Source organism: Indicator indicator, chromosome 28 (genome assembly GCF_027791375.1).
Source record: "Indicator indicator isolate 239-I01 chromosome 28, UM_Iind_1.1, whole genome shotgun sequence".
In the NCBI taxonomy this organism is placed as follows: Eukaryota; Metazoa; Chordata; class Aves; order Piciformes; family Indicatoridae; genus Indicator; species Indicator indicator.
In genome coordinates this window covers 6,364,051-6,387,287 of record NC_072037.1, presented here as the reverse complement: position 1 = coordinate 6,387,287, position 23,237 = coordinate 6,364,051, and the positions used below count along the sequence as shown (strand labels likewise).

The 23,237-nt window shown below is 45.4% G+C and overlaps 1 protein-coding gene across 1 annotated transcript in view; it reads right to left on the bottom strand.

Moving 5' to 3' along the window:
* COL27A1 (collagen type XXVII alpha 1 chain) overlaps window positions 1–23,237 on the bottom strand; it is a 159,109-nt gene that overhangs the window by 118,881 nt on the left and 16,991 nt on the right. Inside the window, exons 4-5 of the mRNA XM_054393343.1 lie at window positions 13,217–13,270; window positions 5,211–5,264 (exon numbers count right to left, since the gene is read on the bottom strand). Of these exons, the coding sequence (XP_054249318.1) occupies window positions 5,211–5,264; window positions 13,217–13,270 (108 nt within the window). The remainder of the gene's footprint in view (window positions 1–5,210; window positions 5,265–13,216; window positions 13,271–23,237) is intronic.

Below are 23,237 nucleotides of genomic sequence, written 5' to 3'. Positions count from 1 at the left end.
ACAGGATAACTGGAAGTAGGCAATGTCAGGACTTTTGAAATTTATTAGACTAGACAGCTGTGATATCTTTCTTGTCTACAACTACCATCACAAAAATAATTAGCAGGCTTATTACTGTGACTAAATCATCTTTATACGACTTGCTAGATGCTGTTGCTTTTTTAAAACTGTGGGCAACAGATGAAACTGCAGAGAAAGTTACATTAATTAGATACTACCAACAGCCAGAGCAATTGTGAGGCTTTTGGGCTGGCAGGGGAAGGAGACACAACTTTATCTTCAACTGGCAGAATTCTCTATTTTCCTTTTGAACAACTGTAATGAGAGAAATTACAGTTTAAGACTGTGATCTTCTGATGAACACAGGCTTAATTTCAGCAGCATTTGAACATCTCATTCCAACAGATTCCTTTGAAAATCCTGGTTTGTGTATTTAGAAGGTGGAAAGGTGATGTGTACAGCTAACAGGGTGGGAGATAGAAGCAGGAAAAGCTGGTAGAAATCTGAAGCATGCCAGATTCTTTTGAAAGGAGAGAGGTGAAGGGTAGCATGCAAAGCAGGACAGGTCTGTATAACATCTCTTCTGGCACAGCTAAGACACAGGTATCCCAGTATCAGGCACTGGCTGTTTAACACCTCTGGGATGATAAACCAGTTACAGCTTCTGTGTTGCCACATGAGCAGCATGGGATTCAAAACCAACAGCCAAGCACAGGGCAGTTGTGAGGGTTAGTTAATGGCTCTCAGGTGAAGTGCTTGGAGGGAAGGTGGGACCCTACAAAGGACTAATAGTATTTCTAAACTGGTGTTTCTCATTAGCAGCACAAAGGTCTAGTTTTAGTGAGCTGGGCAGCTTTTCCATGCAGCCTTACTACAACTGCATTCAACACATGCTTTCTGCCTTACTTCTTTCTCCACCATCCACCACACGCTGCAAGGTTCAGAGTGTTGGACTATTTGGCTATGGACTGTAGGGAGCACTGCTGATTCAAGGCAGATGCATCTGTACAACTTATGAATGAAGGCTGTCTGGTTTCCAAACAGCCTATGAAGTCATGCAGCTAATCTTGCTTTGCATGCAGCTGTTATCAAGGGCAATTCTCCCACTTATGTGAGCTTCAGAGCAGTCAGTGGGTGCTACAACTGCTTGGAACAGATTGGAGCAGGCCTCAGGATCACAGGGTATTAATTTCTGCTCTGCAAAATGACTGTACTGCAGCAGGTAGACACCCACCACTCTCCCTAAACCTTGCCATGTGCTCAGTGATGAATTTGAGCCATGTAAAGGAATACAAGCCTCTAACATTTTTCCCTGGGATGCTCCAGATCACATTAGCAGACTGCTTTGCAATACAGCTCTGTGCTCAGCACTGCAGATGTGGGTCCACAGTGTTCATCACACAGATGGAGAACTCAGCCACAAGAAGGACCACACATCCCTCAGATTAATCAGCAAGATGGCACCAGGGCCAGAAAGAATGGAGGCCTGGATGAGAGGGCTGTAATTGTGGATTAATTGTCCAACTCTTCTCACACAGAAACCACAACATGGGAATTAGCCTGAGCCTTGTACATTGCTAAGCCACTGCACCTTGCCCACAAGCTTCTCTCTGCTTGAGCATACTACTTCCTCTTTCAAAGGAAGAAAATTTTCCTGTTTTTTTTTTTTTCTCCTACCTAGGAGAAAGTCCAGAGTCTAGAAGTCTGGAGCACCACTTAAACACCTCAGCTTTGCAATCCCACTAATAATATTCTAAACATCAGTGAGCCAAGCTGCTGCGCTATCTCAAAGTGAAATCCTTCACAAAAAGGAAAATTCAGTTTTTTCCTAGCATGATAACAAGACAGAGTTATTTAGAGCAGGTATATAAGCAAACCATACTAACCCCTGATGCCAAAAGCCTCCACAAGAGAAATGTGAACCCAACTCTTGTCATGACTTCTGAAAAACACCTTATCTGACAGCTAACTCTCCTCCCAATCCCAAATTCCATTACAGCATCCTTGGATCTACATCTAGTCATTAGCAGAAAACCCCTTCCTGCCCCTCCAGCAGCCTAGAGGTCAATGTAGACAGATCCAACCCCAGCCCAGCATCTGTCTGCAACCATTAAAGAGGTTATCTACTATAATCAGGTTTTGCTAACTAGATGCAATTGCAATTTTGCAGCTGCCAAGGACAATAAACAGAATGCAGAGAGTGGCAAGAAGCCCCTTTAAGCAGCTGCACATTATAAATGGTTGAGAAAAACACCACGGGCTCAATTCTCAGGCGGCACGAGCGAGTGTAATGCCACTGAAGGCAATGGAACCATGCCCAAGCAGATCAGCAGGAATTTGGCTCACCAGCTACACACAGCTCTGTGCAAAAGATCAGATTCCTAAGCACCAGGAGTTACAAGCTCTCAGCTCCAGTGATGAGAATGAAGTGGACTCTGCACAGGATAGAGATGAGGCGGTCCAACACAAGACTGGTGCTCACCAGTGCAACACAGCTTACAAGAGACAACTGGAGCATGCCTATCTCTGCAGCTGCAAAGCCACGTCATGTCCCTCACATGCAGCTGATCCCCTGACCTTAGCAGTGCTCTCTTAATGCAGCTGATAAAAATTGTGTTCCTGGGCTCCTTCCTAAGTGACAACCGCTTGGTGTTAGTCATTGTTTCCAAGCTGTATCTATCTAGGAAACTTCTGTTTCCTTGCTTGGATTGCTTGTTTTCCCCCTGGTGTTAATAGCTATTTGGGTAAGACCTAGCAGTCACTTGAACACTCTCAGCAAGAGAAGTTCTAGTTGGGGCTGCTTGGCCTTGTTGCCCAGGCTGAGCTTTCACAAGTTCATATTTTTGGTCGTGGGCTGGGTGGGCTACAAAAGACAGCAGGTTGCAGGTGCAGGCTTGTCAAGCCTGGTGAAGAGTATGAGCATCAAAAATGTAAGGGGGGGGGAAATAGCACTTTTTGTGTGTGTGTGTGAAGTCCACCTTCTGAAACTGGTGTAACACCAGGAAAATGAAAGGAAGGAAGTCAAAACCCCAAGATCTGATAGACACCTTCCAAAAGGTGCTTCTGATCTTGCATTCATGGCTTAGCAGCTCTCTCTGCTAGAGGTGAAGTTATATCCAGGTCTGGGCAGAGCTGAAGCTCTCACATCCCATTACAAACTTAGTACTTATTTCAATGAAACATCCCAAGAACAATCTAGAGTCCTGCAAATGGTGGCACAGACCAATGACACCAGGTCTCTGATGCAGACTCCCACAGCTGTCCATCCGCTGAGGGCTTCCTGCTGCCAGATCGTCCATCAAGATGCAGGAAAAATACTTACAGGTGGTTTTTATACCTAGTAAACACCAACTGAATACAGCTGTACAGCTAAATGATGATTTCTGACAAGGCATTAGGCTAAAAGCATTTAAAAAAAATTCCTAAGGCACAGAAACGTTGTTTTGACTCTGCAGGTTGGACCAGGCTGAATTTGCAAGACTGGAAGTTAGATAAAAGAACTTTGATTTGAGTTATAAAACTCAACAAGTGTGATCTGGAAGTCATTGATGGAGAATAAACGCAGAACACCAAGATGTAGAACTTTTACAGCTTCACTTTTCAGGCCATATAACTACAGCTCAGAATTTAAAACAGCTGCTGTTCACCAGCATGTCTCCAGTGCTTAATTTTTAATCACATAGAGGCCATCTGCCAAGTTTCCAGAATCTTTTTCCCAGAGCATCAATAGTGTTCATAACATCTCTGCCTACTGATGAGATCATGACAAGGAAGAACTCTTGCTTGTACCTTTATGTTTGGCTGAGACATTCTACAGCTTCCTTGGTAGTGAAAACCTTTAAGTACTACCTTTCAAAACCCAACTATTCATAGAATGGTTTGGGTTGGAGGGAAATTTTCAAGGTCATCTGGCCCAACCCCTCTACCATGAGCAGGGATGTCTCCAACTAGATCAGATAGCTCAGAGCCCACTCCAAGCTGAGCTGGAATGGTTCCAGGGGTGGTGCCTCTACCATCTCCCTGGGCAGCCTGGGTCAGTATCTCACAAATGTCATTGTGAAAAAGGTCTTCCTTACATCTAGTGTCAATGTCCTGCCTTTCAGTTTGAACACATCTTGTCCTATCACAGCAGGCCCTGCTAAAAAGTCTCTTCCTATCTTATAGGCCCCTTTAAGTACTGGAAAGCCACAAGAAGGTCTCCCTGGAACCTTCTCTTCCCCAGGCTGCAGTACCTCAGGTCTCTCAGCCCGTCCTCACAGGAGAGAAGTATCAGTCCTCTAATCATACCTGATTATTTTTTGTGTCCCAGCTAGGTGTTATAAAATATAAATTTATTTCTGTAAGCAACCACACCAAAACAATCCAAACCAGTTTCCTACGAACTTCACAATCTTTAGGAAACACAAAGCCTTATACACAGGAACAAGCTGGGAATTAAAAGAGCTTTCTGAAGGGTTTTGCAGCACACTGGGTCAGCTTCCCTCTGGAGCCACCTCTCTGTGTTAAAGTCCCACACGAAAGGAGAAGGTTTGGCTAGGTGGGGTGACTCCCACTCAGCAACAGCACCCCAGGGGGAATGTGTGCACAGGAGAAAAGCACAGAACACAGGAGGAGGTCTGAGACACCTCACGGGGGAGATGAGGACACCTAGAAGGAAGTAATGGGATCAGTTTGGGAGGACTAATGGAGATCAGTGTTCCCAGAAACTCTGGAGAGGGAAGGAGAGACAAGGGAGTTTCAGAAGGAGGAAGGCAGAGGAAGAAGCCAGGTTCTGCCAGACCACGCTGCCACTGTCTGGACCCTAAGGCGGAGTAACAGGCTGCAAAACCCAGGGAGGAGATATGAGAAAGCAGAGAAATCCAGACCTGCTGAGGCTCTGGAGTGGGCAGATTGCACTGCCCTCCTCTCAACATAGCAGTTTGCTTCCTGGCATAGGCACAGCTTAAGCAGGATCCTATTTAGGCAGTCTGTGAAATTAGGGAGAACTCAGAACTGAGACATAACCCAGAGCTGAGGCACACAGCAGGGCCTCTCTCAAGCACAGGAAAAGGTTTTGGTTGTGCTGCTGGAGGGTCTGTGTGCAAGCAGAGGGGTGAAATGGCTTCTATTACTTGTAATACTGTATGTAGAAGGATGAAAAGCTGCACTTTCCCCTCTGGGACATCCCCTCAAACAGGACAGCAAAGCTTCTCACACCAGTCAATACTTACTTTCAAACCTGGGGGGCCAGGTGAGCCAGGATTTCCGTGGGGACCTGGAGGACCCTACAAACACAACAAACACAAAATAGAGTTAAAAGGAGTCAGTAGGCATCTGAGTTAGACCTGGGAGCTACAGGAAGCTGCAGGCTGTGGCCAGACCCAAGAGCAGAGCAACCACAGCCTGCAGAGGCAGAGACAGCTCCATGTGAACCCTCAGTAGTGCCTTCAGAGCTGTGAACCTTGGCTGCTGGATCCCACCTGCCTTCATGGGAGGGGATGTGTGTTTGTCACCACAAAATATGTCATGATAATGAATCTATTTGGGTACACCAAATATTCCACAATCAGGGACAGAAAATACACTTGGGATCAGGGGAGTCACAGCTCTGCAAGAAGCCCTGGCAGATGGAGGCAGGCAGGGGAGAGCGGGGGTGTTAAGTTTTTTTGGCCAAAATGAAAGAGAACAGAGGTAATTACTAAAGGGAACTTGTTCAGCTCTTTGGGATGAGCTCATTTCCTCGACAAGGCAACCAGGTTTTTGACTTCAGAGGTTAGAAAGAGAATAGACGGCTGGAGAGTAAAACAGAGGGAGCAGAAGTGGATCCATATCTAAGCCATTTAAATCTGTATTTTTGCATTGGTCTCCCAACTCGGTGATACTGACAAAGTATCTACCTCAGGTCACACTCAGCAGTATCTCCTTTTACATCTACCTCAGGTCACACACAGCACAACCTCCTTTTACATTATATTTTAACAGCATCCTGCATATTTTCCAATGACCATTTCCAGGATACTATTTAAGGAATTATCTGGAATAAGTAGCTAAGAATAGTTTATGCCAGGACTGTATACAGTACAGAAGATCTATTAACCTTTCAGGCAGAAGTAATAACAATTCTAAGTCCTCTTGAACACGTTCCTGGGAGATGAAACAACCTGAAGATTCAATTCCAAGGACTCCTGTTCTGCCAAGACTGTGTGTGAGCTTTACACTACCTCGAGGAGCATTTTGATGTACCCTCTAGTTAGGGGAAGTGCAGGCAAGGGAATAAAAAGCCACTCAGACACTTTCTCAGTAAGCTGTAGTATTTTCAATGAGCATTTTAGCACATGTGGGGCCAAAGTCTTCAGGGTCTGATTTCCAGGGAAAATTACTGCACTTAAACATGTGACTGCCATCCAAGTTCAGTGCCCTTGCTCTCTTTGGAGAGAACATCAGGGCGCTGATGTCTGTTCAGTTCTATTTTTACTGCCCTGTAATAGCAAAAAATGGCTTTATTTATTTATTTAGCTCTTGCATCCTGTGGCACAGACAGTTGTTTACTGCTCAGTGCTGCTATTTCACAACATACTCTGCTCCACTGCAAGAGGCTGTTCAATTAAAAGGCTGAGGATGAGCTTTCCAAATGGCATTTTTAACCCAAATGTCCCATTCTCAAACTCCTCTCAAATTTTCAGCATGAAATTCTCCAATAGATTACCCTGGCTGTGAATTTCCAATGAAACTGAAACAGCTTTAATTAAAATTAAGCTGTTTGGGTATCAAATTGTTATTTGAACCCCCTTATAGCTGCTGTAAACACAGTAACTGAGCACTGAGTAGACTTAAATAAATTCATCTTTCCAGCAAACTGTGGCATCATCTGTTCACCTCATTGAGTGGGACACCAAGTCAGAGACTTCATGTCCTTCTTACAGTAATCCAACAAATCTGTGGGAGCAAAAGAGCTACCCAACTCTTCCAAGTCTCCAATATGTATGAAAATTAATATGAAGTGAGAGAAAACAGAACAGTAAAGTCTCTATAAAAGATGAGTTCCTAAAAAGCTCTTACACGTAAGCAATAATCTAGGTAGCTCTGAACAGGGTTCACAAATCCAGACTACTGCTAGATTTGAGGAGGAAATTCAGCTGTTATTCAATTTTGGAGTCAGGCAGCTTGGCTTAAAGCCCATTTCAATGCAGTTAGTTGAAATCCATGCTCCACCACAGCCTGGGACAGGCTTAAACCAGTGTCAGACTGGAGGGAACAGCATGATTTGGTGTGACTCCTAACTAGAAATAATAGTTTCCAGGAGCAAACCTGGAACACTGAAGCACAGCTGCTGATCAAGCTCTCCTTGATAAGAGATTATTCACACCACTGACATAATTTAATGCAGGCTCTTCCAGCCCTAAACCAAAGCAGAGCAATAAAATCATAAGAAGCCTTAACCAAAAGGGAAGAAGGGAGAAGGAATCTAGTCCCAGTATCTGGTAACAAAATGTGATTATGAAAAACACAGGCTCTTGACACAAGCTGGAGCCTTTACCACCAAATTCAACAATACTCATTGCACATAATCCAGGCAAAGGAAGGTCAGAGACCCATCAAGTTCCTTCAGACCGATGTGGTCTTATCCTAGTGAGAAGAGCCCACGTTCTGCTCACGAAGTGACAGTGGGAAGTCCAGTCTGGCACACAAGAAACTGCTGTAAGCAAATGCAGGGCTTGTGCTAGCTGTTTTAAACTGCTCTCATAAATGTGGAGCAAAGGGCGTAGTCTGGCAGCAGTCCTAAAAATGGTATAAAATAACTGATCTTGATGTGTTCCAACATGGTTAGTCCTGAATCTGTGATTACACCCACATTCTTGGCAGAGCAAGAAGATGTGGTGTGGTACAGTTAGATTGGCTGAGTGTCAAGAGGTACAGGACAGCAGCTGCCTCAGGAGCTGTTAGCAGTACAAAATCAGAGCTGGCAGGCCTCACAGGTTAATCCACACACCAATCTCCAACCCCCAGTAACACTCATCATGCCCCAAGCTACCCACCCTTGTTTTATCCAACTCAGTCCAGCATTCATTCCTCTTCTCCTACTGTGCCCAACAGAATTACCCATTCCTAACCAGTACTCCCAGAAAGGTCTCTCTTTCCACACGGAAGGAATTCAAGAGTTAATTGCTCTGTAGTTTTATAGTGAATTGCTGTATTTCACTCATGCTATCCTGGATTTCGTTCAATTTTCCACTCATATATAGAAATTTGGATTCCCCTAAATGTATTTATGATCAATACATTCATTTTGCTCCTCTTTTATATGCACAGGATGGGACTGTGATGAGACCACTGAATAGAATAACCCTCAGCACATGTTACAGTTTGCACATGTATCTGTTCACCCGCTGGTTTTAGCTCCCTTGTAAGTGCTGAAACACTCCAGTCTAGCAGCAAGCAAACTTGCATCTGAAATATTCCAGAGCCTTGCACCAGAAATTCCAAGGAAAATGTTACCATGGGACAACAGCAGCCCAAGGTTCCGTGGCACGGAGACCAGAACAATCCCTGAATGTGTTCTCCAAGTGAGGCAGGGTTTCCCAAAGGTGACAGGGTTTGTAATCTCCCTGGAATGTCCTTTACTTGAATGATGTTACTTGAGAACTGTGCTGTGCCATCCAGTTCATCTCAGTGACGTGCCTGGAGATGGGACCCTGCTCACAGAAGCGCTTTTATGTCTAATGGTTCACAGCCCTCAAAAATTAACAAAAGTGTAACTGTGCACAGCTCCCCCCAGCCCTCCACTATTCACAGGGAGAACTCCTGCAAAATGCTAGAAAGCTTCAGTCCGAGGAGTGACCACTGATTAAAAACTCATTATGTGTTGGGGTTTCACTGTGTAAAAGCAACTTCTTCTGCTCCTGACCTACAGATCCCACTCTGACCTCTGGCTTGCTGAAAAATGAGCTAAATATTTGAAGCGAGGCCAAACAAACTGTTTCTTTAAACACTTCTTTCAGGAATTGGAAAACCTTCCTAATGAAATGAGGATACCAGGGAACCTCTACAGCTGACTAAGTTCTTGCTTGTTTGAGGAGGGAAGCCCTGCATTTTAAAGGAAAGGGAGATTTTTTGCAACCACAGACCAAATGTAACAGGGATGTGTTACACTGGGACCTTGCAAACTTTCAAGCTGCTAAGGTTCACAGGAGGATGCCAAGAGCATCCCAAAGCATCGGGGAGTGCACATACATTCTCTTGACCCATCCATTTGGATTTCTCCTGTATTGCATCAGGAGGTTGAATAAAACAGGGGCAGTCACAGTAAGCCAAGTTTTTTATCCCCAGTTCAGCTTCTGAGCTGTTATATATCACAGATAAACCCCTGCACTTGTCTCTGAGTATGCTCACCTGTTAGAAAGGGAGATTGACTTTCAGTGAGACATGGCTTCCTAAATTACTTATTTTGGAAAGTTTGACCACAGCTCTTTTCTTGCTGTCCTGAGAGCAAAGCCAACAACAAACTCCTGCCTGTCAGGTGTCAGCTTGCTGCGTCCTTCACGTCAGAGGGGAACAGATGACTGAGGTTTAATACAGTGCTGGTCCAGAAGGGCGCATTTAGGACCAAGGGTGATGGTTCCCAGCACATTTCTGCAGACCTGATTAGACTGTGGGTAGTTTGCTGGTCTGACTATACCAGTGAGGACTGGAATGAGTCACAATTTGTGATCAACAAAAGCTTCTCCTGCAGACAGCATGGGAGTGAAGCTAATTGAGCCTGGGTGAGGCAGGAATAAGCTACAATGGTTCAGAAGTTATTACTCCACTGGGATCCCTTTGCTGACAGTTACTTGTAGAGCTTGTTAGCACAGCTCTGCTAGCAAACCCCAGCCCCCGTTGCTGCCTCCCCACTAAACCTTGATGTTTGAAGAAACACAAAGGTCATCTGCAGAAATGATGTGCAACACACATTGCTCCCACAGAACTGCTCCGCTCGGGTTGCTGTGCACATACCCAGATGTCACCGCTCACATACACAGCCATGGCAAAGCTGTCCCACTGTATGCTTTCACATCACACAAAATGGGGAAATCCTTCATTGCTAGAACTGCCATTTCTTTCAAGAGGCACTTCAGACCTTACACAAACACTTGCCAAGGCACATGACACATTTATTGGAGGAGGAACGGTCTGAACAGATCTCTTGCTTAAGCCTCACAGACATAATGGTAAAGCTACAACAATCCTATCTGGATACAGAGAGAAAACCTTCCTGTGAGGCACATATGACCAATGCAGCAATATCCACACAGGTTTGCAGGGCTTCTGAAAAGGTGGTGTGAGCCAGGAAGTGTTATTTCCAGTCATGAGAATGGCAACACTTTCCCTCCTTACCCTTGAAATCCCTCATGCAATAAGGAAAAGAAGAAACATCAGCTTTCATTTGTTATATATCTCTGTCTTCCTAGTCACAGAGTAGAGCCTGAATCTCCTTCAGTGGGTGCAAAATTAATTCCATGCTTGTAAAAATCAAGAAACTGGCTTTTTCAGGAAGACTGCCACTATCCACTTTGCTACCCTACCTTGGCTTGCACTTCAATGCTGAGATGTGTCCTGAGCACAGCATCTTCCATGCTTTTGCAAAACTTTTGTTATTGCAAACCAGGTGGCATTGTCTCCCTGGAGGAGCCAGATTCAGACTGCACAGGCAAGTCTGTGTCTTATCTGCTGGATACTCATCTGCTGGAAACAAGGAGGGGGAATCATGTGATCAGCCAGGTTTTCTTACCAGCTGCCACTGATTGCAACCTCCTCTACAAAGCCAAAGCTAATCAGAGCTTTTACTTTACCCTGATCAATACTGGGGGAGAGAGGGAAATAAACCAGAGACTATAAGAAATTCAAAGAAGTGGAAATACTGCACTGTGTCAGCAAGAGAGCAACTTTATGGAATTCACAGCTGCAGAAGTTTGAGTCAAATGTTGCTACTAGATTTTCAAATGAGCCAAGTAGTTGTATAAGCATCGAGAATGTAGAAATTATGCAAGATACAATGAGGGTAAATATTGTTCCTTTCCTCTGGCATCCAGCGCTGCAAGCTTACATGCAATATCCACCTCCCCTCAGGAGCTCAAGTCTTGGGTAGGAGCTTCATGAGATACCTTATGTGCTCTGCATGGGCTGGGCAGGAGGAAGAACTCTGCAGCTGCTTTGTTCGAGGATCAGGTTGGGCAGTGGTAGCACAAAACCCCTGCAGTGTTGCACGTTTATTTTACTTTGCATAACTAAAGCAAAAGTTGCAAGAATTCCCCTAAGCCTGTCTTAGTTTCTGGCAGCTCTTCTTCTTTGCAACGAAAGCCTTAAGCCCCCAAGAGCCGCGAGAAAAAAATACTAGGAGAAACACGTTGCAAATCAAAACAACTTATACACAGAGTAGTTCTGTTTCCAGTGCTCCAGGCCAGACATTTACAGAATGACCCTTTTGCCCCCTCCCAAAATTAGCACAGCCTCTTTGCAGAGGTCTGAGCCAAGCCAGGCTCAGCTGTGCTGAGCGCTTCCTAACTGGGAACTCTTTCCTGGGCTGATTCTCAGCACCTCTAGCAGGGACTGAACTCAGCAATCCTCTCTTGCTTATTGGCTGTCAAAGCTTCATCTTAAGTGTAAGATGGAGATGCTACAGCTGGGGACTAACACAGAAAGTTATAACACAACTCTCATAATTCTTTTCTCTTCAGAAAAGCTCAGCTTTTGGTGGGTAGTGGGGTTCTGATGAAGAGCTGAGATTTGATCATTCCCACATCAGGCAGGGGATGCAGCTGGGGTCTCCAGCCACAGAGTCAAGGTTGTGCACAAGAAGATTGCAAGAAGTAACACCAAACATTTCTCATGAGCAGTGAACTGGGCTAAGAACAAACTTTCAGCCTCAAGGGGGACTTACTAAGAACTGCAAATTCTGGGCAATTTGCTGCTGTGGTTGCTGCTCAGGTATTTGTAAACAGGAGACACCAGGACTGTCAGACCAGTCCTGCTGATTTTTCACTAGACAACATAGCACTTTGTCCTGTCTGTGAAGTGTATGAGCCTGGTGCTATCTAATGCCTTAACCTCATGGTTCAAATCAGCATTCAGGTCTGTTGATAGCCATGCTCAAACCATGGGAGGTCCTGCAGACCTTTTGGCTTTTCCTGTTGTAGAAAGGAGGTGTGTTTATCCTTGCTGGTTACTGTAAGATCTCACAGCACTGTAACAAGTGTCCTCAGGGAATGCACAGCCTTCTAGCTCTTAGCCTTTCAGTTGTTCTTTAAAGACATTACGTTGAGTTGAGTTTTAGCCAAGTGTGTGTGAGGAAATCTCCCTCTGCTGCCAGGTCAGGATGCTGCCTGGATCACAGATCCAAATATGCCCTTCTTCCATCCTCAGACACTTGCATCTTTTGATTCCCAACCCACATCGTTTCAGTGGTCAGGAAACGGCCTTCACAGCAGTACCTTGTGAGACAGCACCATGCTACCAAGAAAACAGTGCCAACAGGTAACTGTATCCAGGTCAGGCATGTTGCCCAGCTTTGGAAGACTATTTCTGTAGCTTGGCCAAAGCAGAAAACTTTTCTCACATTGAGCTGCACCACTTGGCACCAGACGTTTCCTCAACATAGCACTCAATGTTCAAATATCTGCATCAGAATTCCATCTGAGGAGGAAGAAATTTAGGAATTTGCAATGGATCTTGTAGAACAGATACAACATTTTGATTTAGGTCTTGAAATGGAGGCAGAGAACAAGACTGAGTCTGGGAGGAGAAACAAAAGTTCACCCCTGTGTGTTGAGTCCTTGGTCCTAGACCAGGGCCCCACTAGTGAAGGCATTGTGACAGTGAAGAATCTCAAAAGGAAGCAATTTGGGAAGTTGGGGAAAGTGAAGGACTGAACAAAAAGCAGCCAAAACTAATGTTCAGCCCTGGGTTTGTAGGAAGGAATGGATACTGGAAACAAAATGAGACAGACAGAGCTCACTCTTCTGACAGCCATTTGGAAACATTCATCCCCAGCCTTTGCTGGTGCCAAACCTTAGCACAGGGAGACTACAAATCACCAAATGTGGCCTCTTGAAAACCTTTAACAGGGAACAAGAGAAAGGAGGAAGGCCAGACCTTAACAGTGGAGCAATCAGTATTCAGCCATAGGACCATACAAGAGCCCTTGGAACAGGAGGACAGGCAGATGCAAGTACAAATGGATAGAAATTTTGAAACTGCTTACTCGGGAACCTCTCTTGCCAGGTGGTCCTGGTAAGCCTGGTAGACCTGGTGGACCCTAGAAAAATAAAAACAAACATTAATGACAGTTCTGTAACAGGATGCTGCTCCTGACAGTGTTTCAAAGAGACCCATAATACAGCCTTTTGGAGATGACCTGGGGAGAAGGGCCAGCTGTAACACCACAGCCAGAACATCCCTTCAGCTTACACTACTGCTATAAAGGAATAAAACACCATGCACAGTAACATCTGCAGAAGCTTGTCTTTTCATAAAGCAGACACACAGCCTTCACATCTTTCTGCTGTGGAGCACATTCCCATGATCACAGCTGTTTCACAGTTCCATTTCCTGGACCTGTTCTGTAACACAGGGATAACACAACTGTCTCTCAGCTTTGGAGTTTCCTGCTACATGCCAGCACATAGCAGAAGTGATGTGTTGAGGTTGAGTGGTGTGTTGCTTGGTGAGGAAGGAACATTGTGTGTGGTAATACGTGTCAGCGGAGGGCGTGTAGCTCTTGGTATTGCAGGTTCCTTCATGAGTTATAACATAACCACATCCCAGCACTTCATATGTTAAAGTGACTTGTTATAAAGTATAATAAAAGTGGTGTCAGTATTGGGAGTTCTTAAATACTGCTCTTTAACGTAGGAGAGGGCAACTCATATACGTCAAAGCAGTGGGGGTTCCTGGAAGAGGGTGAGAACAAAGTGGAGATATCAGGCACCCAGCTGTGCACTGATCTGAAACAGGTTAGAAAAATACACTTAAGCAATGAGGTTTGAACTCCTTTGAATTTATTAATTTATTTTTTTTCCCCCAACGGCCTGGAGAATTCAGATTTCTGGAAAGCCATTTGTAACTCCTCATAATTCCTCAAAACTGCTTTCCCCCCAAGCCAAACATGTCTAACAAGAATAACTGTTAATTAAAGTGTTTCCCAGAGGGTTCATATTCTAGTAGCTTGTTGCAAGAGTTTTCATCACATCCAGGGGAGAGCGAGAGAGAGAGAGAGAAAGAGAGAGAGAGATCCAGAGAAGTAGACTGAAGGATATTGGAAGACAAGCTGAGCTCTCTAACCACATGGTGGGCAGGAGAGCAGGTCCCAAGAGCCATGCTGTGTGGGGAACATGAGTACACTGCATGGAGTGGGTGCAGTCTGGCCCCAGCATGGCCTCACTCCCTTCTCCCTGGGTCATATCTATAGGACCTCACATGCACAATGGCCCTGAGCAGAGCCTGCTGCAAGGCTGACCCTGCTGCTGCTGCTGAAGGATTGCCAGCCAGAGCTGCTCAGGCTCTTCAGTGTTACTGACCCTGAGGAGCAGTAAAAAGTTCATGATCTCTAAGGCAGTTTTCAGGGGTCATCAAGTGTGTGATTTAGTCACAAAAACAATCTCTGGAGATTTCTACTCAAAATCTCATGCCCAGAGTAAGATTTTGAACAGAGAAAACTTGCTTGAACCCAACAGATAATTGATGAACAAACACTTCCCTAATATTACCAACCCTCCTATACATAAGCAGCAAATTACTACGTATTCAAGTGTAAAAGACATTGATTAAAAAAAACAAACAACAAAACAAACAGGAGGAGTCAGCAAATCTCAGGGTAGGTCTCCCTGTGGTACTAATTTCTCAGGACATCAAATTAATCATAACATTTTTTTCCCCTGTAGTTAATTCCATCTGTAGGAAAAGATGTCAAGAAAAGGATTGTTGTGAAAGTGTGAGAGCTTACACAGCACAGAATAGCTGATTTCCCACACTGAGACACACAGGGAGAGACTTCAACCACCTTATCTCTCACTGCTGCTACCCAACACTGCTGCCTGTCCTGGAGATTTCCAGTCTCTAGAGCCTGGGACACTTCATCTGACCCTTTGGAAGTGACTTATTGCTAGCTAAGACAGTATTACTGCTCCTTGTATTAACAACCTGCATTGATACAGCTGACCCTCATTTCAGCAATATACACAGCATTTTAACCTGCCATTGTGCCAGCTCAGGGCCCCATGCATAATGCAATTATACAGCTGTGCAAATAGACACATGATTGGAGGGGTTTTTAAGGCTCCTGTATAATTGTGCTCCAGAATCCAAGCTTTTATTTAAAAAAATTCCCTTCCCTCTTAGTTGGGAGGGGTCCACAACATCGACCCAATGCCGCTGATGCAGCAACATTTAATAGAGTTTAACAAAGATTAATACAAGTTCTTAACCTCTTCTCTATCAAATCTCATCCTCATTTACCCCCTACATGAAGTAAAAGAGAAGCAGCAACTGAGAACTGCGTTCCCTGTGTTCCAGAACTGAGGTGACCTTTTCCACCTTCCTGCTAACAGCAGCTGTAATTGTATTTGGCCACTTGAATAAAAAACTTCTCCAAATATCTGGGCTGCTCAGAAGAAACTGAAACTAACATAACAGAGAGACAATACCTGAACTGGAGTGGGAATATGGAGTTAAAAGAAAGGCATTTAGCTGGAACAGCACAAAAAGAGCAGTACACAATTGACGAGTCCCAGGCATAGAATCATAGAATGGTTTGGGTTGGAAGGGACCTCCAAACTTCATCTAGTCCAACCCCCCAGCAGTGAGCAGGGACATCTTCCACTACATCATTCAGATTCAAGGCCCAGAGACCTTGAATATCTCCAAGGATAGGGTCTCAACTACCTCCCTGGGCAACCTGTTCCAGTGTTCCACCACCCTCATGGTAAAGAACTTCCTTTTAACATCCAACCTAAATCTCCTCTAATTTCAAACCATTGCTCCTCATCCTCTGGCTACAGACCTTTGTAAACAGTCCCTCTGCAGCCTTCTTGTAGACCCCTTCAGGTGTTGGAAGGCCACTATCAGGACTCCCCAGAGCCTCCTCTTCTCAGGCTGAACAATCCCAGCTCCCTCAGCCTGCCCTAGTAGAAGAGGTGCTCCAGCCCCCTGATCATTTTCATGGCCCTCCTCTGGACCATCAGGTCCATGTCCTTCCTGTGCTGAGAGCACAAAGCTGGACACAGTACTCCAGGTGAGGTCTTACCAGAGCGAAGTGGCAGAATCACCTCTCTCAAACCTGCTGCCTTCTTTTGATGTGCACACTGTCTGCTCCTGTCCAGCTTCTCATGCACCAGAGCTTTCCCAAGTCCTTTTCTGCAGGGCTGCTTTCTGTCAGGTGATTCCTATCAGCCTATATTGATAATTAGGATTGTTCCAGCCCAGGTGCAGGACCCTGTACTCGGTCTTGTTAAACCTCATGAGGTTCACCTGGGCCCATCTTTCCAGCTTGCCCAATTTGTTTTTCCCTCAAGCCTTTTTTCCCCCCCTCTTCTGAAGAGTAAGAGGAATAAGGTGACTGTGGGATGAGTGGCTGAAAGCTATCAGCCAGTATGGTAACTGCATAAGGCAAAAGTGTGACCATACATAACTTAGCAGCCAGCCAGGGGGGCAGAGGACTGGGGTAGCTGGATGAGCACAGCTGGTTGTGGAACATAACACTGCAAGACCACATTGCAGCTTCTCACACAGTTGTAACTGGATGGAACATGTCCTGTGACTTCCTCCTAACTCATTTCTGCTCTGCCCTGTACATGCCTCTGCATCATCCAGCTCAAGCTCTCAAACAAGAGGCCCACGTCAGACAACTGGCTTTGCCTGGGGAGAGCAATACTGAAATACACACAAAGAAAAATTCACATCTGCAGAGGCAGCCAAAAAAAGAGTAAGACTGGATCAGGGCCTGGCTGCTTACAGATGATGGATGCAGTCCCACTTACAATGTAGGGCTCTGAGACACAGAGAGTAAAAGACATCTATCAACAAGTCACCATCCAGCAAGCTGTGAATCTGCCAGGAGGTAATGTCCATGCAGTCCCTATGCTCACCAGAGACACCTCCACCTTCACCTCTAACGTAGAGTTCCAGGGAAGAGTTAAATGGATCTCACAGAGCCTGTGTGGACCTTTACATTGTACCCTTTGGAGCATTCCTGGGGAATTCCATAGGGAGGCAGGAAAGTTTCCTTCTCCTGGCAGCTGGAGGAAGATATCTCTTCTCTGCTCCTGCCCTCCCATTGCACAGAAGCCCCATGAGATCAGCAAAGCTGATGGCCTCCTGCAGCAAGGTAGCTCCAAGCACTTTGCTTCTTGTCTCCCTGGCTTCTTGCCTGCTCCCTTCTGCGAACTGATGGCAGAGCACACACCCTCTTGTCACACAAAGGAAAATCAGAAATCAAGGAGAAACGTAGCAAAGGCAGACTCTCTCTCTTCTCAAGCCAAACAGCTGATTTGTTAACCAGCCTGCACAGTTCTGTGAAGCAGCTAATGGCAGCCACCTAAAAATTTAACCCTTCTCAGTTTCCCACGGTAGCATTAGCAACAATGACTGATCCCACCAAATGATTATAGGATTTATTCTAAGCTGCTGCTGGGAAACTTTCTGGAGCAAAAGGACCTTTTTTTCCTTAGCTTTTTGAGCTTCAAATTGCATATGGAGAATTAAGCTAAGTTGTCTGAAAGGGAAATACATCGGACCCTGAGGACAAGAGAAATCTCACCATTTCCTCTTGCTGTCAAGATCAGCCAGGCAGAGCCTCTGCCTCTCCCACATCGTGACCCTCCTCACGCTGCCTCCCCTGCCCACAGCAGTGCTGCTGGCAGCTAGGGGCCTTCAGATCTTAGAACCTGAACAAGGCTGAACCTGCTCTGAGAGGGCTTGAAGGAAAGTGTAATCAGCAGAGGAATTGGTGCTGTGATTTGGGAAATGAGTGGCTTCCTTTTGAGTGGCTCCCGACTCAGCCAGCTCAGAGAGCAAACCTTTCCTCAATCGTTTCTCCAGAGTCAGGCATGATGCCTAGTAGCAAATAGCTGATGATCACCCAGGACACAGTTCAGCTCAGATTCCACACTGACAGACTGACTTGTCTGTAATTTAGGTTCCTTACAAACTCTGTCTCCCCTGCTCTGTACCCCTGCATAGCACTATTGGCAGTGTTCTCTCCCAAAAAAGGGCTGTGGTCCAGGTGTGGGCATCCTGCCCTGCAAAACACTGCAACATTCTTTCTCAGATATGAATGCATGTGGTGAAAGCCAGCTTAAAAGGGAGCTCAGAAAACGTATCAAAAGCTTCTCCTCAATTTGACATCAAATTCTGGGTAGTGACATTACTCCTGCAGCTGAAGAACCTGGTTTGGTTTTCTTCCCAGAAGACAAGGCATATCTCACGTGCAAGGCCAGTGCCACAAATCCACCATTTGACCTTGTACATCTGGAAAGCACCAACACAGAGGGACTGAGCCACTACAGAAACAGCACTAGAATTAAAAATCCCCTGCTCAGGAGAACAGAAGAAGAGCAGAAGACCTCATCTCCAAAAGACATGCCAACCCTGCTTCACCTCACTGTCCTTGCCAGGCACTGTGTAGAGGGGAAACAGGACCTGGCTTGAAGTACTGCCTAAAACAATTCTGCAATTTGGGGGTAAAAAAAAAAAATAAAAATCCAGTACTTTGGTTACTTTCTTTTCCAAGGCAGACTTATCTTATTAAATTTGAACACATCTGGGTTTCAACCAGTTGAAAAAAGAAAAATCCCTCATAATTCTGGCAGGAACTGAGATGTTGGTGGAAAGCCAGTCTTGTAATATGATTTCCGCAGTAGACGCAGATGTTTATTCTGGGTTTGTGCAACACCTATCACAGAAAAGTCCTGGTCTACAACTGGGTTCCTAATAGAGTGGCAACACAATACATAAAAAAATATTAGTATTCCAGCCTGATGAAAGCAGCTTTTCTATAGAGACATTTCAGGAATAGTCTCTGCATGAGGCACTTCAGACTCTTTAGCAACCTCAGGCCTTGGAAGGAAGTCTGAAGGAGTGTGAAGAAATAGAAGAATCCCATACTCTGTCACTCACTTAAAACCCAAAAGTATTTATTACAGTTCCTGTATGTATTTACACAATGCATCCCTACATCCTTTGCAGCACAATCATCTCAATCACGCTTTGAACTAATGCTCTTAGAAACGAACTTTTGTTTTATGCAAATAGAGCTCTCTGATGCTTAGTCATTTGCCTGCAAAAAGCCTTCCCTTTGGGGATAGTTATGGGTAAATTAGCAATAAAAAAAAAATAAAAATCATGATCCAACTCTGTGAGTGAGGTTAAAACACTATACAAAGTCTGTGAGCTTTTTTTTTTTTTTTTTAAATGGCATTAATATGACTCATTCATTAAGAGACATTCAAACATGTTGTGTGTTCCTTAATTTATCATAGACTGTCAGCTGGAGTAGCCTTTTCTGGTACAAGGAAGACTGGAAACAAGCACTTCATATTTTATCAGCGCTCCCAATCACCTCTCTCTCCTACCCACTGATTGAATTGGCAGGGACTGGTCCTTTATGGAAGGAACTGGGCTCCAAGACAAACCGCTCGTGCGGAAGATGGCAGCTGGAGCAGTCTAGACTCTGAAACACATCTGCCTTTGAAAGGAGGCTGCCTGCCAGGGTGACACCAAACCTTTGGCTGGGCTTGCTGCCACCAGGGTTTGAACCTGGGGCTCCTGGCCACGCACTGTACCGGGTGGGTGGGAGCTAAGGCTGCTGGTGTGTCCATCCAGAGACTCTTCTGACTTGGGAACCTGGGGAGCCATTGGAAACATGCTCCCTCCCTCCCCACTGCTCTTCTGTTACTCAATGCTTCCACAGCCTTTTCATGAACTCAGGTTTTCTTGATCTCAGACACTGTCAAATAAGTCAATATGGTGGGGTTTTTGTTGTTGTTTTGTAGAGGCCAAAAAGCTAGGGAATTAAAGCCTTACTAGATAGGAGGAGGAGAAAGGCCCAGTTTGAGGTACACCATGGTCAACCCAGGTAGACCATCTCTGCCAGGACAAGGGGTCTGAGCAGCTTTACCTCATTACACAGAACATACACATCCCAGCAGGCATCCTTGTGCTGATGGGCACAGGAGTGGGCTACAGCTCCCTAGATCTCCCATCAAACCTGTTGCTGGTATAGAGAAGCAAACATTACCCCAAGCACCTACCACATCACAGCCTTACAAGGGTCTGAAGGTTTGACAAGCTGGCAACAAAATACTGGTTTTCAACACATATATTTTTTCTGTGGGTGACGAAGCTACTCAGTGGCACATGCTGAGGATGCACTGCAGGTTGAGTGATGCTCATCCATCACAGGGACCTTGATGGAAATACAGCAGAGGTGCTGCAGGCAGCCTTGGGAATGATTCAGAGGGACCACAGCCAGCTGCTGAGTCAGGTCTGTGTTACTGACTTAGCATGATGTTTGGGTGTTCTTTCTGCTCTTCCCCCCACTAAAGAAATTTAGAGCAGAGATCCCAAATTCTTGTGGTTATTAATGGTTCCCAAGAAATTGTTTCTTTTTAAAGAACCTATTATCCTCCCTCCTCCAGCCTCCCAGCAAACCCAACATTCCTGAAGAATTATTGTTCTGTCATCAGTTGCATGTGGGACACTGTATCTCCATTTCCTGTTGTGCATCACTGTGGTGGTCCTTCAAGACAGATCAATCTACAGAGGGTGCTGCCTTTTATTGCTAGGTGAACCGACCTTTTTAGCCCCTTGCTTGCACTCCTCTAACCCTGAAGACACCTCCCTTGGTTGTGGAAAGGGGGCCATTCTGTACAACTAAATTATACCACACTTAGCTTGGTAGCATTCACAAAGTCAGAACTACAGGGAGACCACAGCGCCTGAGTCATCACTGCTTCATACCATAGTTGTCATTCACATCCTGATTTGGGGATGATCAGGATGAAAGAAGGTCTTTTCTTTCAGAGTGGAAGCCAGACAGGCAGGATTCTGTCCATAAACCGTTGCCAAGGTGGCCCCAATCCTTGCTGAAAAGGGAGCTGGCAGTTTCCTATACACCTTCTCTGCCTAAAGGCTTCTCGAAGAGCTCGTGTATCACCACAACTGGGAAAACTAATCAATCACTTTATCCTTCCATCCATGTGCCAGACTGGAATGACGTTCCCAGCCCACAACCTGCCCTGTCCAGGGAAAGCACTGTGCTGCCATATCACGCAGCTGAGCAGGAAGGGCTGTACTGACCTCACCAGAAACGGCTGCACGGCAACGCGAGGACGGCGCCAGGTAATTACTCAAGCACACAGCGTTTATCAGCACTTGCTCTGAAACATGCTGGCCTGGCCATAGAAGTGCTGCATTAATTGCTCAATATGTCATCCCCGTTCTGGTCTTTTCTCCTCTTTCTCTTCCCACGTCAGAGACATCCAGCAAAGTATGGTAGAGAGATCTCTGAGTGAGTCACAGGAGCTATCGAGCACCGCACAGCAGCCAGCTCCAGCCAAGCCATAACCTTTCCCTCCCAAAGTGCTGACTGTTTCCAGCAGTCAGAGAGGATAAGCCAGACAGAGCCTCGAAATGTTCTCCTTTCCCTCAGTTCAGGACTCCATTTGTTCTCAAACAGGATGGAAAAATCCTGCCATCTCTTCCCTCAGGCCTCCACAGCCTGAATCTGTTTCTTTGCTATGATTCACAAGCTGAGAAGGATTTTCCACTCCAGTTCAATAATAAGCTCTCTACATTGCAGAGAGAAGTGAGAGGGTGGGAGCCTGGTCACCCTCCTGACACTTGCAGGGCAAGAAGGTGGAAAAGGTCAGGATTTCACTGGGCTCAGGGAAGGCCACACAGATTTACCCCTTACAGCTGAGTGCTGTTTTAACAGAAGTTCACAACTGGTGGATTTCTCCTCCTGGAAATATGCCTGAAATGACTCTTCATGACACAGAAGACTGCCCAAAGACAAAAACCACTCAAGCTCATGCTGTCTACTCAGGGATTTAGCAAAATGTCTTCAAGTACAAAGACTACATCAGGGATGTGTGCCTGGTAAGTCAGGCAGGAACACAGGGCTGCCTGTGCTGCATCGTGCTGCCAAGGGCAGCACCTTCCCTTATCACAGAGCTCACAGAATCCCAGCGTGGTGGGGGTTGGAAGGGACCTCTGGAAATCATTTAGTCCAACCTCCTGCTAAAGCAGGGTCACCCAGAGCAGGTTACCCAGAATTGTGTTCAGATGGGTTTGGAATCTCTCCAGAGAAGGAGACTCCACAACCTCTCTGCCCATGCTCTGACACCCTCACAGGAGAGAAGTTTTTCCTTATAGGACCCTTCGAACAAAACACACTCTTCAGTGACTTCCCACCCAAATTACAAGGAGAGACATCTGCCACACTGCTTTGAAATGAGACAGCCAGTAAATGCAGACCTTGAAGGTAAGCACCCACTGAGGGCTTAGCAAAACACAACCATTGCACTTTAGGTGTTACTTGCAGCAATGAGCACCACATCTGCAGACACAAGGACTGCTGATCGTGCTCCTTAAGCCAGTCTCAAAATTTCCATTGTAAACCCTTCTTCCACTATTTAAAGAAGTCAGCTGTAAAAATTTTCTGGAGGCTGGAACTTGGCAACCAAAGACTCTGTCTGAGAGCAACTTATTTTACATGTACAACCCCTCTCTCGTATACACAATACATTGAAAAGCTTGGGTTGGAACACCAAATCCTCCTAAGAGCTGGCCAATTTAAGGATCCTGTTTGCATTCTTGCATTTGAAAAAAGGAAAAAAAAAACAACCAAACCAAAACCCAAGCTAGCAGATGATGACTGTGGCCTGACTGCTTTTAGCATTACCAAATGTGTGTATACTTTTAGGATGGCCAAGATATACACCCTGAGAGTGGTTATTGTGTGTGGAATGCAGTAGTTAAATTTATAAAGGAAACTCTTTGCACGTTTTAGGAGCACGCTATGAGAAATAAAAAAAATAAATGAACTTAATACCATGAAAAACAGAGGAGAGCAATCTCTGTGCTTGCATTTGCTGAAACAGAGCACTTTGTTGGAAATGTGGATTTCAGGGACAAAACAAATTAAGAACCAGTTTTAAGGAACAGTTAATTTGTGGCACGTTTTGGAGGCACCTGGGTTTTCTTTGGAAGGTGGCCAGCAAGCTCTG